The sequence below is a fragment of the Suricata suricatta genome, chromosome 2, assembly GCF_006229205.1.
Source record: "Suricata suricatta isolate VVHF042 chromosome 2, meerkat_22Aug2017_6uvM2_HiC, whole genome shotgun sequence".
NCBI lineage: Eukaryota > Metazoa > Chordata > Mammalia > Carnivora > Herpestidae > Suricata > Suricata suricatta.
The window spans coordinates 20,691,506-20,713,210 of record NC_043701.1 but is presented as its reverse complement, the minus strand read 5'-3'; the positions used below and the strand labels follow the sequence as shown (position 1 = coordinate 20,713,210).

The 21,705-nt window shown below is 42.9% G+C and overlaps 2 protein-coding genes across 3 annotated transcripts in view; one reads left to right on the top strand and one right to left on the bottom strand.

The window, feature by feature from the left end:
- Positions 1-13,218, top strand: part of MKLN1 (muskelin 1) — a 182,728-nt gene extending 169,510 nt beyond the window's left edge. Inside the window, exon 18 of one of the 2 annotated variants that reach the window (XM_029923291.1) lies at positions 5,114-13,218. In XM_029923291.1, the coding sequence (XP_029779151.1) occupies positions 5,114-5,235 (122 nt within the window). In that variant the 3' untranslated portion in view covers positions 5,236-13,218. Of the gene's footprint in view, positions 1-3,784; positions 4,263-5,113 lie in introns of those variants that run through there. The other variant, XM_029923293.1, reaches the window with a different exon arrangement.
- Positions 13,219-16,423: 3,205 nt separating this feature from the next.
- PODXL (podocalyxin like) overlaps positions 16,424-21,705 on the bottom strand; it is a 48,451-nt gene continuing 43,169 nt past the window's right edge. The window contains exons 7-8 of the mRNA XM_029923287.1: positions 21,380-21,547; positions 16,424-20,439 (exon numbers count right to left, since the gene is read on the bottom strand). Of these exons, the coding sequence (XP_029779147.1) occupies positions 20,242-20,439; positions 21,380-21,547 (366 nt within the window). The 3' untranslated portion in view covers positions 16,424-20,241. The remainder of the gene's footprint in view (positions 20,440-21,379; positions 21,548-21,705) is intronic.

The window sequence follows — 21,705 nt, the reverse complement described above, 5'->3', positions numbered from 1 at the left end:
CAGGCTCCAGGCTTATCAGCACAGAGCCCGACGTGGGGCACAAATCCACAAATGTGAGATCATGACCTGAGCCAAAGTCAGAGGCCTAACTGACTGAGCCACCCAGACGCCCCAAGCCTCTGACTCATAATTTCAGCTTAGGTCATGATCCCAAGGTCATGGGATTGAGCCCCACATCAGGCTCTTTGCTGACTGTGGAGCTTACTGAAGATTTTCTCTCTCTCCCTCTCCGCTCTCTCCATCTCCCTCTCCCTCTGTCTCTCTCCCTTCCTCCCTCCCTCTACTCTGCTCCCCTGCTCACATACACTCTCTCTCTCTCTCTCAAATTAAAAAAAAATCACTACGTTGTATACTTAAAACTAATATAACGTTGCATGTCAATATACTAAAAAACTTTAAGTCAAAAATTAAGCATATTCTTGTAAGAGTTAAATAGCACCTGCTTACAATTTAAGCACTCAATGAATATTCCTTAGTAAAAATAAATAAATGGGCTTTGGAGTCTGCCCAACTTGGGTTCATGTTCCATTCTCTTCTCTCACTAGTTGTGAGATCTTACTAAGTTACTGAATCCCTCTAACCTAAGTGGTCTCATATGAAAGGAGAGTTTATGATAAATGCTTCATTATTTTTTTATAAGAATGAAATGTGGTCATACACAAATGACCTAGCACACAGCAGGAACTCAGTATTTCCCTCCCTCTTAAATCATTTAATCTCATGGAAATGTATTTACTTTATTAGATATTTTATTAGAAGACATAGGTGCTTCATTAGTAATACATAAGTATTACTTCATTAGAGGATTACCCCAGAATCAATGTTCTCCTAAAAATAAAACCTATTATGACATTTTTATAAATATAGAAAATAAAACAAAAAAGAGAAAACCCTGAAAGTTGACTACAAACAGAAGCCTGCTTATCCAGTTGGTAACATTACCACACAATAGAAGGGATGGGGGGAAAATGTTTAGTACAATGCTTAGACTAGACTCTTACTGAAATATATTCTAAAGACAGCAAAAGCAAAGAAATCTTGATTTTTGCCTGTAGCAGTTTGGCTATAGTAATTCTGGAATGTCTTATGTGTATATTTCAGGTGGAGCGATTGAGTAAGTATGATGTTACAGGATGTCAGTTTTCTTTGTGGGAGAAAGGAGATACTATAAATAGGGAATGGGATAAGGAGAGGAAGAATCCTTTAACATTCTTAAAAACTGAGAATCATCAATAAAATCATGAAGTCATGATAGTTTTTTAAAAAGCTATATATATATAAAATATGTGTACATATATGGATAGGCCTAGAAATAGCACCACCCTTGGCAATTACCACAACTGATCTTGGTTTTTAAATGTTATTCACCACTAAAAGGAATAAGGGGTCCTTGGAATGGCTGATTGCAGAACTGTGTAAAGATGAGCTTGGATATCTTGTGCCAGAAAGTAAAGAAGTACATTTTTTTTTTAAGTTTTTTAACGTTTATTTTTGAGAAACAGAGACAGAGCGTGAGTGGGGGAGGGGCAGAGAGAGGGGGAGATACAGAATCCAAAGCAGGCTCTAGGCTCTGAGCTGTCAGCACAGAGCCAGATGCGGGACTCGAACCCATGAACTGTGAAATCATGACCTGAGCTGAAGTCAGACACTCAACTGACTGAGCCACCCTGGCACCCCATTAATGAGAATATTTAAAAAAAGACACAGAAACCAGCTCAAAAGAGCTCTCACTGGCCAAAACTGGGACAATATGAGTATTAAAATGAATAAGGACAGTAATAAATACAATATAGTAAATAAGAAAAAGATCCATGAGAACATACTCATGCAAACAAATAAAATGGAAGGAATGAAAAGAAAAACTCTTTATAATTAATGTCAGTCAACAAATGTAGAAGGAATTGTAGCTAGAAAAACACCATTATAGTTTTAAAAGCAAGATACAATTATTTTAGCAAGAATCATTAGTTAATGCCAATATCATTGGGTGCAAGTCTGTTGGGGAACAAGATATTCAGAGTCTCAAATTGTATTCCCGTCAGTATTTTACTAATTACAGTGGTAGAAAAGAACACCCTCACATTGAACAAAAGTCGGCTCTGTAGCATAGGTGATCAAAGTTAATATTGGGACAAACTGGTGGCATGTGCCTCCTGACATGATGCACTGAGAAGGACACAGTATACTTAAGTAGTATTCTTGCCAGGACTGTGTAAATTCATTCTGATTATGAGGAAGCATTTAGACCACCCAAATTCAGCACATTCTGCTACACAACTGCTCTGTACTTCTCAAAAATATCAGTGTCATAAACAGAGGCTGAGGGTGGCTTAGTTAAGCATCTCTTGATCTTAGGTCAGATTATGATCTTGAGGTTGTGGGATTGAGCCCTGCATCCAGCTCCATGCTGAGCGTGGAGCCTGCTTGGGATTCTCTCTCTCCTTCTCTCTGCTCCTCTCTGACTTGCACTCTTTTCTTTCAAAATAAACATTTAAAAAAAATATAAAGATGAGATGCCTGGGGCCTCAGCAAAAGCATCCAACTTTGGCTCAGGTCATGATTTCACAGTTCATGGGTTTAAGCCCCATGTCGGACTCTGTGCTGACAGCTCAGAGCCTGGAGGCTGGATTCTGTGTCTCCCTCTCTCTCTCTGGCCCTCCCCTGCTCATGCTGTCTCTCTCTCTCTCTCTCTCTCTCAAAAATAAATAATAAAAAAAATTTTTTTAATAAAAAAATAAAGAGGCTGAGGAACTATTCCAGGCCGAAGAAACTTGGAGGGGCTCCTGGGTGGCTCATTTGGTTCAGCGTCTGACCCTTGGTTTCAGCTCAGGCCATGATCTCCCAGTTTTGTGAGTTTGAGCCCTGGATCGGGCTCCACACTAACAGTGTGGAGACTGCTTGGGATTCTGTGTCTTGCGCTCTCTCTCTGCACCCCCCCCCCCACTTGCTCTGTCTCTGTCTCTAAAATAATAAAGTTGAAAAAAAAATACACCTGAAAACTGAATACAGTGCTTGATACTGGATGAAATTTTCGATTAGTGGAGAAAATGACTATAAAAAAGACTATGGGGCCAAAACGTTAAGTTTTCTAAATTTAATGTTTTACTTATTTTTGAGAGAGAGAGAAACAGTGTGAGCAGGGGAGGGGCAGAGAGAGAGGGAGACACAGAATCCGAAGACAGGCTCCAGGTCTGAGCTGTCAGCAGAGACGCGGGGCTTGAACCCACGAACTGTGAGATCATGACCTGAGCTGAAGTCAGACACTCAACCAACTGAGCCACCCAGGTGCCCCAAGTTTCCTAAATTTAATATATAGTGGCTTTTTAAGTGTTACTTTTAGATGAAGTGAACTCACATATGAGTGGAAATGTCTACAATGTACTCCCAAATAGTTCCACAAAAAAAGTATGTGTGGGGTACAAATACAGAGAGAATGAGAACTGTGACAGTGTTAACGAGTAATCTAGGTGAGAGTATATGAGTATTTGTTGCATTATTGAAACTTGTCTAGGAAATTGGAAATTTCCAAAATAAGTTGAAAATGAAGCAATTTAGAAAATTCAGAAGAGCATTAAGTAGGGGAAGAAAGTAATCCCATCATTCAGAGGTAACCTTTGTTTACATTTTTCAGTATTTCCTTCTGTTCTTTTCCATGATATTTTTTTGTTAAATCAAATGTTACAAAGAAGTAAATATTTGTTCTCAAACTTAAAATAATAGTAAAAAAATTTTTTTAACAAAAAGGAATGTACTTTTCTTGAGGCATTGTTTATTTTCCTTCCAGGAAACTGGTATCCTTGGCAATGTTCTGTTCTGTCCATGTTCCTCACAAGAATGAAAACAGAGTGCACCTGAAACAGTATTCTAAGTTGAATGAAAATTGGTCCAATTTGAAATAATTTTCACTGACTATCATGGCATATATAACCGTTTCTGTTTCTTATGGTAGTCTGTAGGGCTCTGTGTCTCAGCCATTTCAGGAATGGGGAAATCAAAAGACTACTTTATTTACTTTATCATATGTACATAAGAAATGTGAGGCAACTTAAAGCAGTACAGCAGCTGACCGAAGGAAGGAAGCATCTCACTGAATATTCCTTTGTCTGTAATGAACTTGAAAACTGAATGTTTACTAAAGGTTAAAGGGGAAAACCTTTAGTTCCATGGCCCCCACCTTTTAAGGATGTCATCCACTTTAAAAAAAAAAATTTTTTTTGAATGTTTATTTTTGAGAGAGAGAGTGAGCAAGCATGAGCAGGAGAGGGACAGAGAGAAGGAGACACAGAATCCTGAGCAGGCTCCAGGCTCTGAGTTGTCAGCACAGAGCCTCATGTGGGGCTTGAACCCATGAACCACAAGATTACGACCTGAGTTGAAGTCAGATGCTCAACCGACCTAGCCACCCAGGCACCCTGTCATTCACCTTCTGTTTGTCTGGAGAAAAGTAGTTCATTGCTCTGTTTTGCACATGACGTGTGCCTGGTGTAGAGTGTGGTGCATAGTATCAGACATGTATACCCAGGTATTTTTCTACACTATTGTACATATGTTTCTTTCCCTCAGCTATGTTTTCGCTCAGTTCTCTGAGACTACATCCAGCTCTCAGGTCCTTAATGATTTTGGACCACTTTCTAAAGAAAATGATTTTATTACGTTTTTCATTTTGATGTTATTGTATTTTTATTGTCAAAAAAATTTTAGTGGGTTAGAAGCATTTTAAAGTCAGAAAAGGGATGTGAAATTTCCTCAGTGAAGTAGAAGAGGTAAATGCTTGTACAGAAAAGAAGAGAAATCGGTATTTGTTACTTACGTGCCAGTCATTAGAACAGGTGTCTCTCACATAATTACATCTGATATGCACAATATCCCCATGAAGTATACACAATTAGCACAGATTTATTGCTGATGAGACAGTTGCAGAAAAGCTGATTAACTCACCTAAGGTCGTACCACTTCCGCGTACTAGACTGGGTTCAGGACCTGCATTTGTCTGGTTTTAAAATCAGATTGGGTTTTGGTTTTTGTGTTCTACATTGCTGCTTTTCTCAACTAGCTTCTCCACTACATGTTTTAGATACAGTGGATGAGTTTCTTTGTGTCTCTTCTTTACCAGGCTTTTCGGATGTGGATCACACCTATGCTCAAAGAACTCAGCTCTTTGACACCTTAGTCAATTTCTTTCCTGACAGCATGACTCCTCCTAAAGGCAACCTGGTAGACCTCATCACACTGTAACCGAAGAGCCACTGGACAGACATGGAGAACGTCTGCTTTCGGTAGTCTGGAGTTCAACTCTGTTGACCGACACTTAGGCTGCAGTGACTGAGGACTGCACCAGAATTTTGAAGGGATCTTTACTGTCACAAGTTTTAACCCTCTTCCTTCATACCTGACCTCAGCCCCTTTCTCCTCATCCCACTCCTGAATTAGGCTAATAAAGTGAAATTGGTATACTTTCCATTTAAATATATATATATTTTTTCTTACTTTACCTTTTAAGAACTAATGAGTATAAAAGGAAAAATAATTAGGCAGTTTACCCTTTTCTGATTTTTATTTCATTTTATAAAATTGGGGCAAGTAAGCACTATTAACCAGACTCAGTGCTGTAGGAATTGGGGTTTTGTTGGCTTGTTTTGGCCTGCCTTCTTTCTCCTCCTCTCCCCTTTCACTTTACCTCACATTACGCAGACTGCTTATAAGTGGTGTCACTTGTTTACCTCTTTAATTCATTTTTTAAAGTGTATAGTTCTGTAGAGCAAATGATGTAAAAGTGACATATGTGTCTCTGTTGACTAGTCTCGTATTACATTAAACAATAGGAGGAACAGAGGGCTCTAATGTATGCTTCTTGTCATAGAACTAAAAAATGAAACCCAAGATTAATCCAGGCACTTATCTGAGATTGGTCTATAGTATTTCTATAATGATATATTTTATAGTGGATATTACCATAGCTTTGAGTCACAGAAACCTTAAACTGAGGAGAATATAGTTCAGAACCTTTAAGAGCCATTATAAAAATTACCAGCAATCACTAGTAGTGATTAATATGTTCATTGATGTCTTTGTAGCAAATTTTTAGAAGAAAACAACTTCTTTCTCTGATAGAGATGTGCTTCCATTTCTACTTTTTTGCTTTTTGTAGCATGTTCATTTGGGAGGGTGGGTTTCCAGAGCTATGCTTTTGTTATTTCCATATACATTAGCTTCCTACATCTGTTTCTGTACACTGACATTTGAAAGAATAATAGTTTGTAGTTGTCTGACGGAATACAGCTGACAGGCATTTCGTTAAGCACACACACAGGCTTTTAAATGGAAAAGAAGAGAATAATGGTGCAGATATTTTTTCACTAAAAGAAAGACAGGTGTGAGGATGCAGGTATTATGCATCGTTCCGTGGGGTGCTGTGGAATGCGGTCCAGGACACACGCCTGGCCAGTGCTTACACTCACTCAAACCGATGCCCACGGTGCCTCAAGCGGACCAGGTACAATAAGTGTTCATCATCCAGGAGCTGTGAAAAGTGAGTGACCTAATGGAATTAGGATGTCCCTAAATAGTGAGATCAGACCTCACCAAAGAAAGCGAAGAAATTGACTTGCACTTTTGAAAAGTATAGGAATGAGACAGATCCTTCTTCACTCTGTCTTTATTGCTTGGTTTAACTTATTTGGGAATGGACAGCAATATATTTTTCCTAGTTCTAGACTTGAATCTTGGATTTCTTAGCTTTCCAAGCATCCCAAAGCTATCTGTAGTGATTAAATAATTAGATATGTACCTTGCCTTGTGAAAGCTATAGTATGTAATTTACTAAGTACCAAATTGTGCAGCTGCAGAATAACTAATTGACTTTATAGGTAAGCAAATAGAGTCTACTTACATTCTTGTACAGTTTCCATAAAATGATTCCCATCAGTGACAGTCAAGCATATAAAATATTGTCACTAATATTGTAGCCTATTGAATCTTGTTTTGTGGAAACAGGTACAAATCCAAGAGTCCGTAGGGAAGAACTTGAGCTTGATAAGAGTTTCTAAATTTAAAAGCTCTAGTTTTGCTTACTGTGAATTCTGGCACTTTAAACATACTAACCAAATGAAATTCTGCTGCCCTCCACCATTTATTTCTACTTTCTTTGTTGTTTGGCTTTTGTTTGTTTGTTTTTCATGAGTTCCTCAGGCTCCGTATTTGGAAGAAACTCAGTTCTTGACCTCAGTGATTTTGTTTCTCCCTAACTCACTATGAGTTGCCTTTTAACATGTGCTTATTTTAATTTTATCTTTCCCCACTTTAGTTAGGTGGAACCTTGACCCTTTTCTTCATTTCTGGAATTTTTTTTTTTTACACCAACATGTTTAGATGGGGCTGAACCATAGTGAACCATTCAGTGTTACCTAAGTGGACTGTATCAAGGAGGTTATTGACTAGGTAGAGTTTGTTCCATGGGGATTTAAAGGAGCACTACTGGTAACGATCCCAGGAGACTGTAGGGCTTTATGATATCCATGACCAGGACTGACACATTACTCACACTTCAGAACCTGATTGAAAACCTGTGTATATATGTATATCGGACTGAAGCTCTAGTTGCATTCATTTATAGGGTACAGTTTGCTCAGTTTCATCATCCATAGCTCCAAGTTATCCCCATTTCTCTCTTTCCCAGTGGAACATATTATTCCAGAATAGTAAACTAGATCTCTAACATTATTTTCAGTGCTTGTACTTCATGAGAAATTACCAGATTGGAAAGAGAATTCTAAAATGCATTTGTATTCTGTGGAATAACAGAGACCTCGTGTGGCCAGTTTGATTAATTCAAATGTATCAATCACTCAAGCAAAGGAATGCAGACTTGGGTGCCTGACTCACTGCTCAAGCTGACAGGTGGTCTTAACTCTTCACAAAATCATCCTTTTAGACATGGTTTTCATTTATTCTAAAATTGACCCATCCATGTCTAAAAAAGTAAAAAACTGATAGAAAACATTTATAAAGCTAATTCACTGGTTTATCACAGAAAGGCTTGTTGGGTTTAGAGCACAATGATTTTAGGATGATAGAACTCCATTCTTGGGTGAAATATGTTGAATATAAATGGTTCCCAATTGGCCCACTGTTTGGAGAAACGTTAACAGAATTTCATGTAATTATAAGAGTTTTAAAATCTAACTTACAAACAAAAACTAGAATGAGAATCATGTTTTAATGGATCGAAAAGCACTTAGGAGCATGTTCCTGAGTTTAGTCTCTGAATTATACTCCGTTTCATGGTTACAACATGAAGAAGTCAGAATTATTAACACCAATGGGGATTCATTGGGTAACTGTGGGTCATTATTTCCTGAGTGAATGTTGTATTAACTCTTTAGCTGGCTGAATGTTGCACAAAGGTTGAGAATTATGATATGAAGTGATTTTTGTGGGAGGGGATCATTAACAAATGTGTACTCTAAACAAAGTCATCTAGCTATAAAAAAAAAAACATAGCCTTCAGAACCTTCCTTTTCTTAAAAATCCGTGATTGTCTACAGTTTAATCGTTTTTCATAAACTCTGGCCTGAATTTTTAACGGAGGTTTAAATTCTTAAAATTGTCCTTGATCTGGGATTGCATGCTTCCTCAAAAAGTTTATAGTTATTAAAGAGTATCTTCTCTGCATATGACAATATTTGTAGATTAAATCTTTGGGCTCTTTCACTCAAAGGTTTTTGTATTACTAGTCAAATAACAATATTCTTTTGTGATTTTTGACTGTAGTCTGTATCTCCTGTGATGTGTATCAATGCTGAAATGACTTGGCTCTCTAAAATTTCTGGTCTAGAAGTATTTCAGTGGAAGGTGTAAGTTTTCAAGTTTGTTGAAACAGTCCATTGGGAGCCAACCAGATGTTGCCATTGTTTGTTTTGGCGGGAGAACTCATTACAATTTATTAACTTCTTCACCAAATGCTCTTTTTTCTCAAAAAAGAATGCTTAGAGATTTTATTTTACATAAATTTTGAACCATGATTCCCTCCTACCTGACAAATAGTGTGAATTGTGTATCCATTATTCCCTTAGCTAAACTGACTTTATTCTCAGCTTTTTTAGCCCTGGATTTCCTAGGTTTTCTGTGGCATTGCTTGAAAGTGTTGTACTGCTTAAGGAAAAAAAGTCAAAATAATTCTGAGGCAAACATGCTCTTCTATCCTTGCTTATGACAACAGAATAGTGAAATTTTAAATTATGGATTATTAAAGAATTACCAGTGTTCAGACATTGCTATAAAAATCCTCGAGTCAGTGTTCATGTGGAGGGTAGTAACATGGCTGTGGCAGCGGCGTAGGGGGGCCAGTGTTGCTTGCTTCTTTCCCTGGCCCTGGGAAGTCCAGTCCGAAAACAGTTCATCAGGTACAGGCTTCATAGGTGGGGCTCATGGAATTCAGCACATCACCAGGTTTCCATTTGCCTTTGTCTTTTATTTATATTTTTTAGCCTTTTTTCCTCTCTACTTCCACCACCTCTGAATAGCATTCATATATCTCCTGAGATGGGGATTTGTGTTAAGAATTGACTTTCAATTTCTGATATGATCGTGTATTAGGAATAGCTTTGATTGCTATGAAGTGGTTGGTATTTGCTCACTTCTTAAAATTATTACTAATAATTATGGAATAATTTACCTTTTTATCTGCTGTTCAAACAGCCCAGTGAACTATGAAACGTCTGTGTGCAACCCTCTTTTGTCTGTCTGTGTGGCATTTTTCACTTAGAGGCATTGAACTCCGGGAGGGGGTTCGAAAGTGAGAGAGGAGAATGAGGATATGTTAGAGAAAGAAAAGTAGGAGTTTTTGCTCATGGATTCAAAGGTCCACAAATCTAAATGAAAAAGCTCTTCATTTCTGAACCTAAATTCGTTTTACTAATGCAGTGCTGGCTGGATGACTCAAAGCTCACTTATTCTGCACAGTTTTTGGAATACAGCATTTCCTGGTTAGTTTCTTTTCTCATCTCTCCCAAATAACTGTTAGAGATCTTGAAACAGAAAACCGGTGTCATGGACTCTAGAGTTTAAACTAGGTGAGCAGCTTCCTATGTCCAGCCAGTTCCTTGATAAGGATCCAGTGGGAAAACCAGCAACGAAACATTTTAACGTGCAGTTTGGGGGCTCCCATGGAACTTGTTTTTTCATCGTGTTTAAGTTCTTGCTGCACGTCTCTGTGATCTGGGACGCTCACGATTGCAGCAGTTAGTTTGGATTTTTGAGCTGTCTGCCACATGAATACCAGCCTGGAGAGATCATCACTCTTCAGTTTCATTCAGTGCTTCATAAATGCCAGATTAATTGGCAGGAAGGAAAAACACTGTGTTATATACTGGACGGGCCTATGTGCGTGATTAAGGAGTTGCTCAAGTAGTCGGTTTGAGCTTTATTTCTCTCCTTTGTTAACAGATCTCAAGAAAAAGCCTTTGTTATACTTTAGCCAGTGTCATTTTGTTGGTGCTTAATAACGTTTTAAAATGGGAAGAAAGTGGTTATTTCATGTTTAACTTATAACCTATACAGAATTGAACTGACATCAATTGCTTTCTATACTTTAGAATTAATTATACACAATCCCATGGGTCTCTGTTTATCCACTTTACCAAGAAATACATGTGTTCCAGGCTTGGCATTGGAAGTATTTGATAATTTTGGTTTGTTCTTTAGGTTTCCTTCACGTTTAGAAAGTGATTAACTAGAGTAGGTATCTGGAATAAGTCCGATTCCATTGCACCTGGCAGAGCTTTATGAATTCTTTTTGCAACAAAGAGGAGGATCTTATACCAACAAGGCTGTGCCCTCAGATGTCTGCTGGTCACGTCCTAGCATGTTGCCTGTAGTTGCTGTATCCACCTTGAGATAAAGGGGAGGAAGCGGAGGACAGAGATGCACAGCTGTACCTTCTTTCGGTTGTCTACTTTCAAAGTCCTCGGATATTCTACCACCGTAAAGACTTAGCCTAATTTTACCTAGACACGTGAGCTATGCTTGCCAGAACCCTGAATACAAACTGTAAGACATACGAAAGTAACTGTCCAACCAGCCCGAAATCTGACAGTAGGATATCAAAGTCCAAAATTTAAGTATTTTGTGGGGGAAGATGTGTGTTTTAAAAAGTTATACACTTGGTCTCCTTTTTGAGATTTTTTTTCCTTTCCCAGAAAGAATGGTTGTGGTGACTGACCAATTGTAAACTATTTTCTCCCTCAATTGTGAACCACCCATTTGAAGAAACAAAAGTGGACTTCCTTTCTTAAGTATTACATACAGCCTGGCCAAGAGATGCTATGATTTTGTTATTCTGTAAGCCACCTTGCTTTTTTGACTTGTGCAAAATGTCTTTTGAAATGAATAAATTAGTGCAAGTATTCATTTTCCTTTATGTATAGCTTTAGGTCAATTGCAAAATAATGTGACATTTTCCTATGGGCAAATTTCCTTTATGGATATATAGATAGATTTTTTTTCTTTTATTTAAAGAGATTCCTTCTCTGTCACCACTTCAGACTCCCTATAAAGTTGAATATGTAGCCTCAGAAGAAGAGTATAGGACAGCTAAGATGAGGACCTCCTTTTCTTGTCGTGGTCTTGGTAATTGGCATATTGGTCTTGGCATATTTGTGTTATAAGCAGATTGGGAAAGATGCTACGATTTTTTTTAAGTGAACTCTTTTACTTTATAAATTAGTATTCAGTGGCCAGTAATTAAGATCCCTTAAGAATAGAGATAGATCCTCAAAACTGAAGTTGGACTGGAAATTAGATTGGGAAGGAAGATACAGCTCCATCTATACCCAATAGATTGTGTCTTCCTGGTTTGCATATTGATGTTGTGGGCAGCCCTTGCTCCTGGTTAAAACATCTCCTAGATTGCAAACATGGTGTGACAGTGACCAGCTCACCTGAAAGTTAGACAGTTAAATCTCTTTTATGGGACTTTGAAATAAAAACATTTATTGATTTTTGTGATATAAAAAAATGCGTTTATCATTGAAATTTAGGAAATTACTAAGCGTAAAGAAGGAAAACCACACTATTAACTGATGAGACGTACTCATTTTGTTTTTCCTGACTTTCTTCTGTTAACTCCACATGAGAAAGCCCAGAAGAGGTTAAAAAAAAAAAATGGACACAGCCATTCTCATTCTCTTTTGCCGCCTGTGTGGAGGACTGAGGTATGAGCCTGTGTGCCTGCCCTCACTCAGATTCCCTCAAGCAGTGCCCTTCCCCAGGCGGACAGTCTGAAAATGATTCTCTTGATATACGTCTTTTAAGTGTGAACTAAGGATATGGAGTATTACCCAGAAGCCTATAGGGAGCTGCCTTGTTCAGTTTATTGGAAATTTCATCTCTAAAACTCATTTGATCTTTTAAGCCCTTAAGCACCACCATTATGGACACTTGAAGCGTATTTTTACCCATGAAGAGCTTTCTCTTTATTAGGTGGACTTTTTAACATGACCATAAAGAAACCCACACCCGAAAAGAATGAGCTACTTTCAAAGGAAGGCCAAAGGAAACGCAGAGAAAAAGCAAAGCATAAGCAAAACGGATGAAATGAACCCAAATGTGAATTAGGAGTCCTGGAAACCAGAGCTCCCTTACCACACTTGCGCAGGTGTCTCCCCCTAAAAATGTAGTTCTCTGCTCCCTAGCTAAGATCCAGAAGCTTTGGATTTCAAAGGAGACTCTTCTTAGTGTGTAAAGCTGAAAGCTGCAGCCCTTTCAAGGTCCTGCTCTTTCTTTTGCTCTCCTCCTCTGTGGTAGCGTGGCTCAGGGCCGTATCCCGAAGGACCCACGTCCGAAACCAATCATGAGGGGACTGTGGAGCGGCAGCGTGAGCTGGCTGGAGCTCTTCTCTCGTCCTGGGCGCTCCAGGTCATTCATCGCTGGGCTGTGTGGACTGTGTTCTGCAATCTTCCCCAGTCCCCTCATCATCCTCTCCGGTTTTGTCTTTTTTTTGCCCAGTCTATATGGAGTCTTAGGGTTTTTTTCTTTTCTTTTTCTAGTACAAGTAATTTTCTGATCCCAGGTTTGGTGAATGTGTTAACACTGCTTTGTGAATAAATAAACGAGTGATCGGCTGAATGGTTGCAATTGTAGAATTCTGTTGTATGTAATGTACATATGGAGAAAGAATGTATTTTGTTCATTTTCTTAATAAAAAGTTATATATGGACATTACAAGATGGCTCTTGTGTTGAAACTACCTTTGAAGTCAACTTTTTTAAATGTTTACATACTTTGCATGTGTTGTATTTTTCCCTCAAAAAGCTGGGTTTTGTTCAGGTCTCCAGAGAGAAAAATGATACACACCGTAGGAGGGCCTTTTGGTGTTTTCCATTGAGACAGTGCCGAAGTCAAGAAGTTCTGATGGATCTCGCAAAGTTTCCTGGAGAAGTTTCCATTTTTAAAGAATACTAGTAAGTTATTTCATAAGATGGATGGTGTCTTTTATCTCCCATTGAAGACCAGCCCTATTTGATCTCTTTTGTAAACTGGATTTGTGTTTCCCAGGTTTCCTTTCATATCTGTACAGGTGAAGAACTAGAAGAAAATTGTAGAAAAGATAGGAAAGAGAGTTGGCGCTGTTGAAAAGTTTGGAAAGATTCTAAATCCCTGTCCCTTAATAAAGGGGAAAGAACTTTAAGGGCTGAACCTTTGAAAAGATAAATTCAGATATGCCGAACAAAGATAATGAGTTCTCCAGATGCGTTCAACAGGACCCCCTCTTGACCCTTTCCATCTCCTGGTCTCATGTTTTCAGGTTTCCGATCCTGTATTCTGCAGTGTGTTAGTTGTCAACTGATTTTGTCCAAAATCGGGATTATGTTTTCTCAATTTATAAATCAAATAATGCCTCTTACTACCTAGCTTTCATTTCTAGAGTGTGCTTTGATTTGAGCATGGCTGATAAGTAACATTTTTGTTTTTCAAACAGAAAAACATGCAGTGGGTGATAAGGTAAGAAATTGGCCTTTTCCAGAGGGACCATGTGGCTCAGTTGGTTAAGTGTCTGACTCTTGGTTTCAGCTCAGGTCATGATTGCACATTTCTTGCCTTTGAGCCCTGCAGTGGGCTCCTGGCTGACAGGGCAGAGCCTGCTTGGGATTCTCTCTCTCCATCTTTCCCCTCCCCCCCCCCACTTTCCCTCCCTCCTTCTCCCCTCCCCTGCTCACGCTGTCTCTCAAAATAAATATAAAAAAGAGCAAGCTCTTAAAAATACTTTAAAAGATTTTTCCTTGGTTAATCCTCCAGAGAATTAACTCAAAAGGCTCAAAATGCGGGACACCGCCTCCTCTCTCCCTCAATATATTTTGTCCTCTGGTGGGAAGACAGCAGATAAGCCAAGAGGGCTTTATGGTGAGCCCTTGACAGCAGCTGCCCACATACCGACAGGAGCGGCCCTGCCCCCCCCCCACGAGGGCCTCTGCTCACCCAGGGGCCAGCCAGCCAGCTACAGCAGGGAGGCCGTGTGTGCCCACCCTCACATGCTTACAACGTCAGCCATGGAAATGGAGAAAATCTTCCTGATTAATGAGAGCAACATGATTTACCACCAGTCCTTCAGCCAACTGCTGGGCTCTCCTGAAGCCTCCTGAGGTTAGTCCCAGCTTAGGCTTAAGTACTAGCTGCTTAGGTGTCTTCTTTCCTTTAGCGTCACATATGCCACGTTTTGCCTTTTAATGTCTCAGAAGAAAAGGAAGAGGAGAAACCTGACTTTCTGTTGCACAGGGAAGGTGGGACAGTAGAACACGATGCCTGAAACCTCTGTCGGGCTTACTTTGAAACTTCCGTTCACATAGGTCTTCCCCCACTCCGCCCTCACTGAGGCAGAGCCAAGGCAGTTCCATCCTTTGCAGAAACACTACTACGAGGAAGAGAGGAAAGCTGTAGGTGCCTGTGCACTGCTGTGCCAGCAGGTCTCAGCCACCCTCAGGGCCTGGGCCCGGGATGGGTGGCCCAGGGCAGTCAGGAGTCCTAGGATTCGTCCAAATCCAGCAGGGACTTCTGAGTGGCACTGGGCACTCAGGTCTTCTGCCTCACTTTCTCCATCTGCTGGCAGCAGGTCCCGTTTGCCGGGATCCCATGGATTCTTTTAAATCTGTAAACTGTCAAGGTCTTTAAAAAATACCAGCTTAGTGTTTATCACGTGTTAATTATAGTACCAGTACCCATCCTATTTTTACTTTTTTCCCTTAGGTACAGGAGTAAGTGGTTTGGGAGTGAGCTTGTAGGATGGGGGGTTGGGGGGCATGTGAGTGGCAGAGGACTACTAAGTGAGTGCTACTTGGTTGGCAGGGCAGAGAGCAGGGTGAATGACCTATTCAGGAAGAGAATGGAGCCTCGGGTCTAATTCGTGGCCAGCGATAAACTGTGAGTCATTCTGTTCTTAGAACAGTGTACCTCAGGCATGGCCAAGGGGCCTGCCTGAGTTCCTGGTACTTGTATTCTTTCTGATTCTTGGCCCACTCTGGAAGTTAACCTCAGAATACCCCCTGGCCCAACTCTGGCCTACTGTTAAAGAGTGTTAACAGGCTTTCAGAACTCCTCTATAAAAGCAAAATTCTATTGTAACAGTGCATTCTAGAAATGTACCTTGTTCTGGCACCCCAGCATTAATGTGTAAGACTAAAGAGAAAGCTTCAAGGCCTCACACTAACCCCTTAAATAGCTGTGTCCTCTCAGAATCCTTTGTCTCAGTACGTAATTTCTACCTATTGGTAGAAAAGTATCCATCCCTAAACAAAAATGTAAAAATGTTTTGTAAACTGGTAAGATACGAGTCTGTTGTGTAGCAGTGTGAATGTGGACTTAGAGTCATCTGACCGTTTTCCTGGTGACGCTGGGAGAGTTTTCCCCTAGTGAGGAATGTGTGGGGAGAGAATACCATCCCAGGAGGGGAAAAGAACCAGGATGGGTTTTGAGTGCTTCCTTTCCCTATCTTTCCTCACTGCCACTAACATCTATAGACAAGGGACAGGGGGAGGCTTCTTAGGACAAGTAAACAGACCCTTTTGTGAGCAGTAACAGGGCCAGGACAGAACCTCTTTATTTTTTTATATTTTTATTTGTTTGGTCTCCACGCTGGTGTTTCACATCTGATCAGGGCTCAAGGTCTTAGTGGTGAGTGATTCATAAATGGTGTCTGAGGCAGAAGTGGAGGAAAGGAAGAAGGTGGAACATTGATAAAAGCTTGAGGAAAAATTCAGTTCCAGTCATTCCAACAACCCAAGAGAATCTGGACAACCATCATCACCTCTGGGATCCCCTTCCTTTCTTTGAGCTTCCCCCTCTCTTTTGCTCTCTGCACTCAGCGGAGTGTCTCATATCCTCAGTGTTTCAGCAATGAGCCTCAGACATGGGAAAAACAACCCAATCAGTCAAGTTCAACCAACAGGGCTTGAACCAGCTTATACAAAAGCACTTTAATTGACAGTATACAATTTTCCAAAATATAGTTTTGTAAGAAAATGGCAATAATTAAGTATAGTCTTTACAAAACAAGTTTCTCAGTAAATTCCAGTGTACTTCAGACCCCTGTCCATGAAGACACACGCTCCCCCAGTCTCCTGGGCGAACTCTGACATTCACTAGTAACAAAAGACACACATCAAATAATAATTCCCTCCCTTCCACTCAGTGTTGGGTTTTCCCCCAACCAGAGCCGATCCACTAGTGAGTGAAGAATATTGCCATCGCTTTCCTCTTGTCCCCTCTGCCTCCACCTAGCTTGTTCCCTTTGGGCCTCAGACCTGCTACATGATCCAAGTCAGAGCCCATCCAAAATTGTGTCTTGACAGAAAAGCATACCGTTCACTCAAATCCAGGACCTAAGTAACTCAAAGGAAGAGAAGACCAGTTATGTTTCCCACTGCTGACTTCACATCCTCCCCAGCCTTGCTGCAGGTTAAGATTTGAGAAGGGCATTCAGTGTCAGTCTGGTGCTTGCTTGTCCTTCCCAATTCCTTCTAAGGCCCACGACACCAGTGTTTTAATCCTGTTTCTGTCACTAACCATGTGATTTTGGCCAAGTCACTTTATCTTTCTGTGCTTCAGCGTCTTTTTCTGTACGAACAAAACAAAGGTTGGACTAGGTCTCTCAAAGCCTTTCCCTAGGACTGGAGTTTCACTTTCTAACCAGTGCATATTGATTCAAGCCTGTGATAGGCTATAATTTAGCTGGGGAGGGGGTGAGAATCATATTTTAAAACAAAGATGCCTGATCTCAAAGACAAAAACTTTGTCATCAGCTTGTCATATTTCATTCAAGAAGAATTTTTTAAAAACTTGTCATTTCTAGTGAAACAGACATTTACATTCCTGTTTCAGGGAGAGGGAAGCCACCTCACTTAACAAATGTTTTTACAAAGTATTTTCACTTAAAGCAGTGCAGGGTAGAGTAACGTGTGGCGTTGTATTTACATTTATCAAGAAGTACATATGGACGTATCAGCTTGGACTTGTTTTTCCAAGTTTCTCCAGTATATTGTCAAAAAGGTTAAAGCTCAAGAAGTGGTTTAAATAAATTTTCTGCCATCTTTCCTTATCAAGAGTGGGCAAAAGAATCTGGCATCTAGACTAGGCTCACCCGTATTCTGTCCTGCCGTGCAAAGCGAGTTCTGTACCTCCTCCGGGAGCACTGCCCCTCCCGGTTCTGTCCAGTCATCGGCCATGGTTTCTGGCCTTTTATGCAGCTCAGAGAAACCAGTCTGCCACCGACGTCAAGTTTACCATCTCTGTGTGGCGCAGAGTCCGGCTGAGCTCCTGGTGTTCCTCTTCTTTCTTCTCCGCCCCAGCATCTGACTTACCAGACAGCATTTAGAACCCAGTGCAGATGCGGGATGAAGACCCTTGAGCATGCGTGGCTGTACGGCCCTGGACCTAGACTTTAATGAAAAGAGCAATCCAGGCCAGGTACTGGATTCTGAAGTTGCCCTTACAGGCCAGTGTGACCCAGTCTGGATGCACCAAAAAGGAGCACATGAACCGGCCCAAAGCTTCCCAAGGCTCCCCTTGGACAGAACCGCAGTCATTCCTCTTGACCAAGTATAATTTTCACGCTATTTTTTGCCAGACATCCTCTCTCTCCCTAAGAGGCCTGGGGGGTTAGAGCCTTTGATCTCTTTGTGAAGGCATAGTTTCAGTCTCTGCCTTAAGGCCTGGTTGGTAAAATGTGACCCAGAATCAGCAAAGGAGCAGTAATCCAGTCTGCCCTCTTCCACAGAAACCCACTGGGTGGAAAGAACCAAATGTTGGGCAGGAAGGAAGCAAACAGATCTGTGTAACAAGATTTCTTCTGTTCTTCCCCCAACGAGCACTGTTCTCCATCCTGCCAACTGCCAAATGCTGGAGGATCAGGGCAAATGCTTTTGGTTCCTTGTTAGCATCTCTCTAGCTCTTGGAAACTTGCAGGACGCCCTACTTGAACCCCTGGCCTGTCTTTTCTCCTAAGATATCAAAGGCCAATGACTGTGAAGAAGGAATCAAGGCAGCCAGGGAAGGACAGAGATCTTCCCTCACTAAGCTCTTTGAAAAAAATAAGCTATACTAAAGCAGGCTGCCTATTTCATCAGGACCATCAGAGCCTGGCCCCAGGTTCTGGGGTTCTGGCTTCTTGCTCTGAAATCACCACTTTCACTCTCTGAAGTAGTTCTGTTCATCTTCCTAGTTGGTGTCAGGAAAGTCACACCCAGGAATGAGAGAGTCACACCCAGAAAAACCAGATTAAACCTCCCTCTTCCCAGTCCTCAGGTGCCTTCTGCTTGGGAGCTGACTGCTGAGCTCCCTCTAAGCCCCTCCAGGGCACTGCTTCCCTGAGATGCCACCAGAAACTGCAGAACCGGGTAGGCCTGCAAAGGATAGAAGGGGACACGGCCAGACCCAGCTCAGGGCCACTGAGGACACTGAGAGGTCACCAGGACCCCCACAGCCTCCACCCCACGCTGCCCCTGTGCATCTTAAGACGCATCACACTTTCTAGGCCTTTCTTGCCCTATGGCACAGGAGAACCAGGAATCAGTGAGATTGGTTAACTGAAAAGTCTCCCAATGGCTGGAGTTTTGGCTTTGGGCAGTAGAGGGCTAGACTGAAACACAAATACAGCAAAACTCTCAGCAACTTGAAAAGTCCCTGAGTTTCCTATGGAACAGAGAGTAAAGCCTATCTTTCCTGTCGACCGATTGTCTATGAAGACACCTCTGTGTGGACCAGGCCCTGGGAAAGTCTGCCCCCCACCCCCAGCTACCGCTCTCGCCGGGTCTGAGGGATCCCCTAGCATGGGACCTCACCACACGGGCTGAGGAGGAACAAGACAGGAGCACTCGGCCTTCATAGCTGCTGCAGATTCTAGTTCCCAGTGGGAGCAGGAAGCCAAGCAAGTTCCTGGGGAGCCCCTTCAAGGATTGCCCTGGGCACTGGGCCAGGACCCATCTTTACCTGCAAGGTGGACCCCTGAAGCAGACCTCGCTCACACTAGGGTCTGTTGTGGGTTGAGTCCCACTCATATCCAAGGAAGCCAGAATCCAGGACAAGGGATTCAAAGTCATAAATGACCTGTGTGAGTCCCAGAGGCCCTTGGGACAGAGTAGGGATACAGAGTGAAGGGTGGGGGAGGCAAAAAGGGGGTAGGAATACTGCCAGGTGAGGGTGGGGGGGGGGGACACAAGATGGACAGCTTGGACCCGTACTTTCAAGGAATCCAATCCCCCTGAGACAGGATCTGGCCCTTCTGTCCCGCTGGGGGAGGATCGGAGGTGAGGGTACAGGGTGGTGGCGGCGGTGGGGCGGGGTGGCAGTGCGGCCAGACCGGAAGAAGGAATCTGCTGTCATCCTGACTCCGTCACCAGGGGCTGTCAGCAGGACCTTATACCCCGTCAGGCCTCGGTCCCCTCGTACATGAGGTGAAGGGGTCCTACTAGATGGTTAGATGGTCATGTTGGTGAGCTCCCTCTCGCCTTCCAGCAGTACTGAGCTCAGGCACTAGTGGGTTATCTTACAAGACGAATCGAGACAGAAAGGGACTTGTTCAGTCCGAAAGGGGGAAATTAAGGCCCTGTGGGGATAGGGTGGAGAGAGCCTCCAAGTCTCCTTCCCTCGCCAGTCTCTCCCTCAGCTGGGAAGGACATTCCTCCCCTATCTGAATGGCACTTGAGGTGGCTCAGTCTGGAGCGCTGTGGCACTGTCGGAGGCCACCCGCAGACCTGATTAGAGGTGCGTGTCCTCCTCCTCGTCCAGGTCGTCCTTGGTCAGGTTGTCCAGGGGGACGATCCAGCTGTCCCCCAGCTCCCCGTTAAGGCTGACCACCTTTTTCTCCTGCATCTCTGAGGAGGTCTCCATCACTTCCAGTGTGGGGTTGTCATGGTAACCATTCTCCACTGTCTGCAGCTCCTCCGTGAGTCGTTGCTAGGACAGGGAAGATGACCCAAGAAAGGGTAATGGTTTACGGGCCTGTAGCCTTCATGTTCCATGTGGAGCCCCACAATCCACGAACCCCAGTTTGGTTAATGTGCACAGTAAGTTCTCCCGGAGGTCATCGTGGCTGCTGGCCTTGCCCTGCACCCTAGAACTCCCAGCTCACTCGACCTTTCCCCTACTGGCAAATCCATGAAGTCAGCAGAAATGGACTGACTCTGCTCCAGAGTCCTCATCTCTCCTCCACTTCTTCCCCCCAAACCTGACTGCCCAGGCCCTGCCTCACCCCACCCACTGTACTGAACCAGGAAGGACTGGAGATGACGTTCATCAGGCTGGGGGATGCGGGACCCCTCCAAGGCCAAACAAGATGGGTGCAGCATGACCTACAGCTGCAGACGGGTCCCACGGTCGAGTCACCTGGGAAGCTCTGATCATTTGGATCCGGATTGTTTCAGCTGGCGTGTGAGGAGGCGGGCATGGGAAGTTCCCTACCTGTCCTCTCAGTGTGCGGCCAGGGTTGAGGACTGCGTGTCTAGTGGGCCAGCCGGGATGGGAACTCGAGGAAGGCAGGTAAAATACGTGGTGAGACACGTATGCCTAGGTCCACTTATTTCAGGGGACCCTCGGAGCAGCTCCGCGAGGTGAATATTCTCCCCACGTGCAGGTGAGAAACTGGGACCAGGAGGTGCCCACGGCCGCATGGGTAACAGGAGGCTGAGCTGGGGCTTTACCCCAAGTCTGACTCCACAGCCCGTGATCTTCCCTTCCCCCACTCGGCCTCTGTAGTTTCCCTGCAACTTTGCAGCTCCTGTAAGGGATGGTCGCTGCCTGTCAGAAAGGGTCCACGGCCCCCTCACTCTCCTCGAATATGGGGGGATGGGGTGAAGACGTCTGGTGAACTGGCCTGGCGAGGGGGTGAAGCCCTCACCTGGTCTTTCCTCTGGGAGAGGCGCTGGTGGCAGCAGCCGTAGAGGGCAGCGACCAGGAGCAGGAAGGAGGCCATGCAGACGATGGTGATGATGAGGGGCATGCTGAACCGGTCCTCGGTCTCCTCGGGTGGCCCCTGGTCCCCAAGCTTCATGTTACTGACTCCCGCCTGCCAGAAAGGAGGAGGTGATGTAGGAGAAAACGGAGCGTAGGTCACTCCCAGTCAGCTACCTGCCTGGCATCTGCTGGGGGACCAATTCCGTCACCCGACCGGCCCCTCTCTAATCCTCCCGTCCCCCTGCATCGAGCAGTACTGAGTAACGGGGG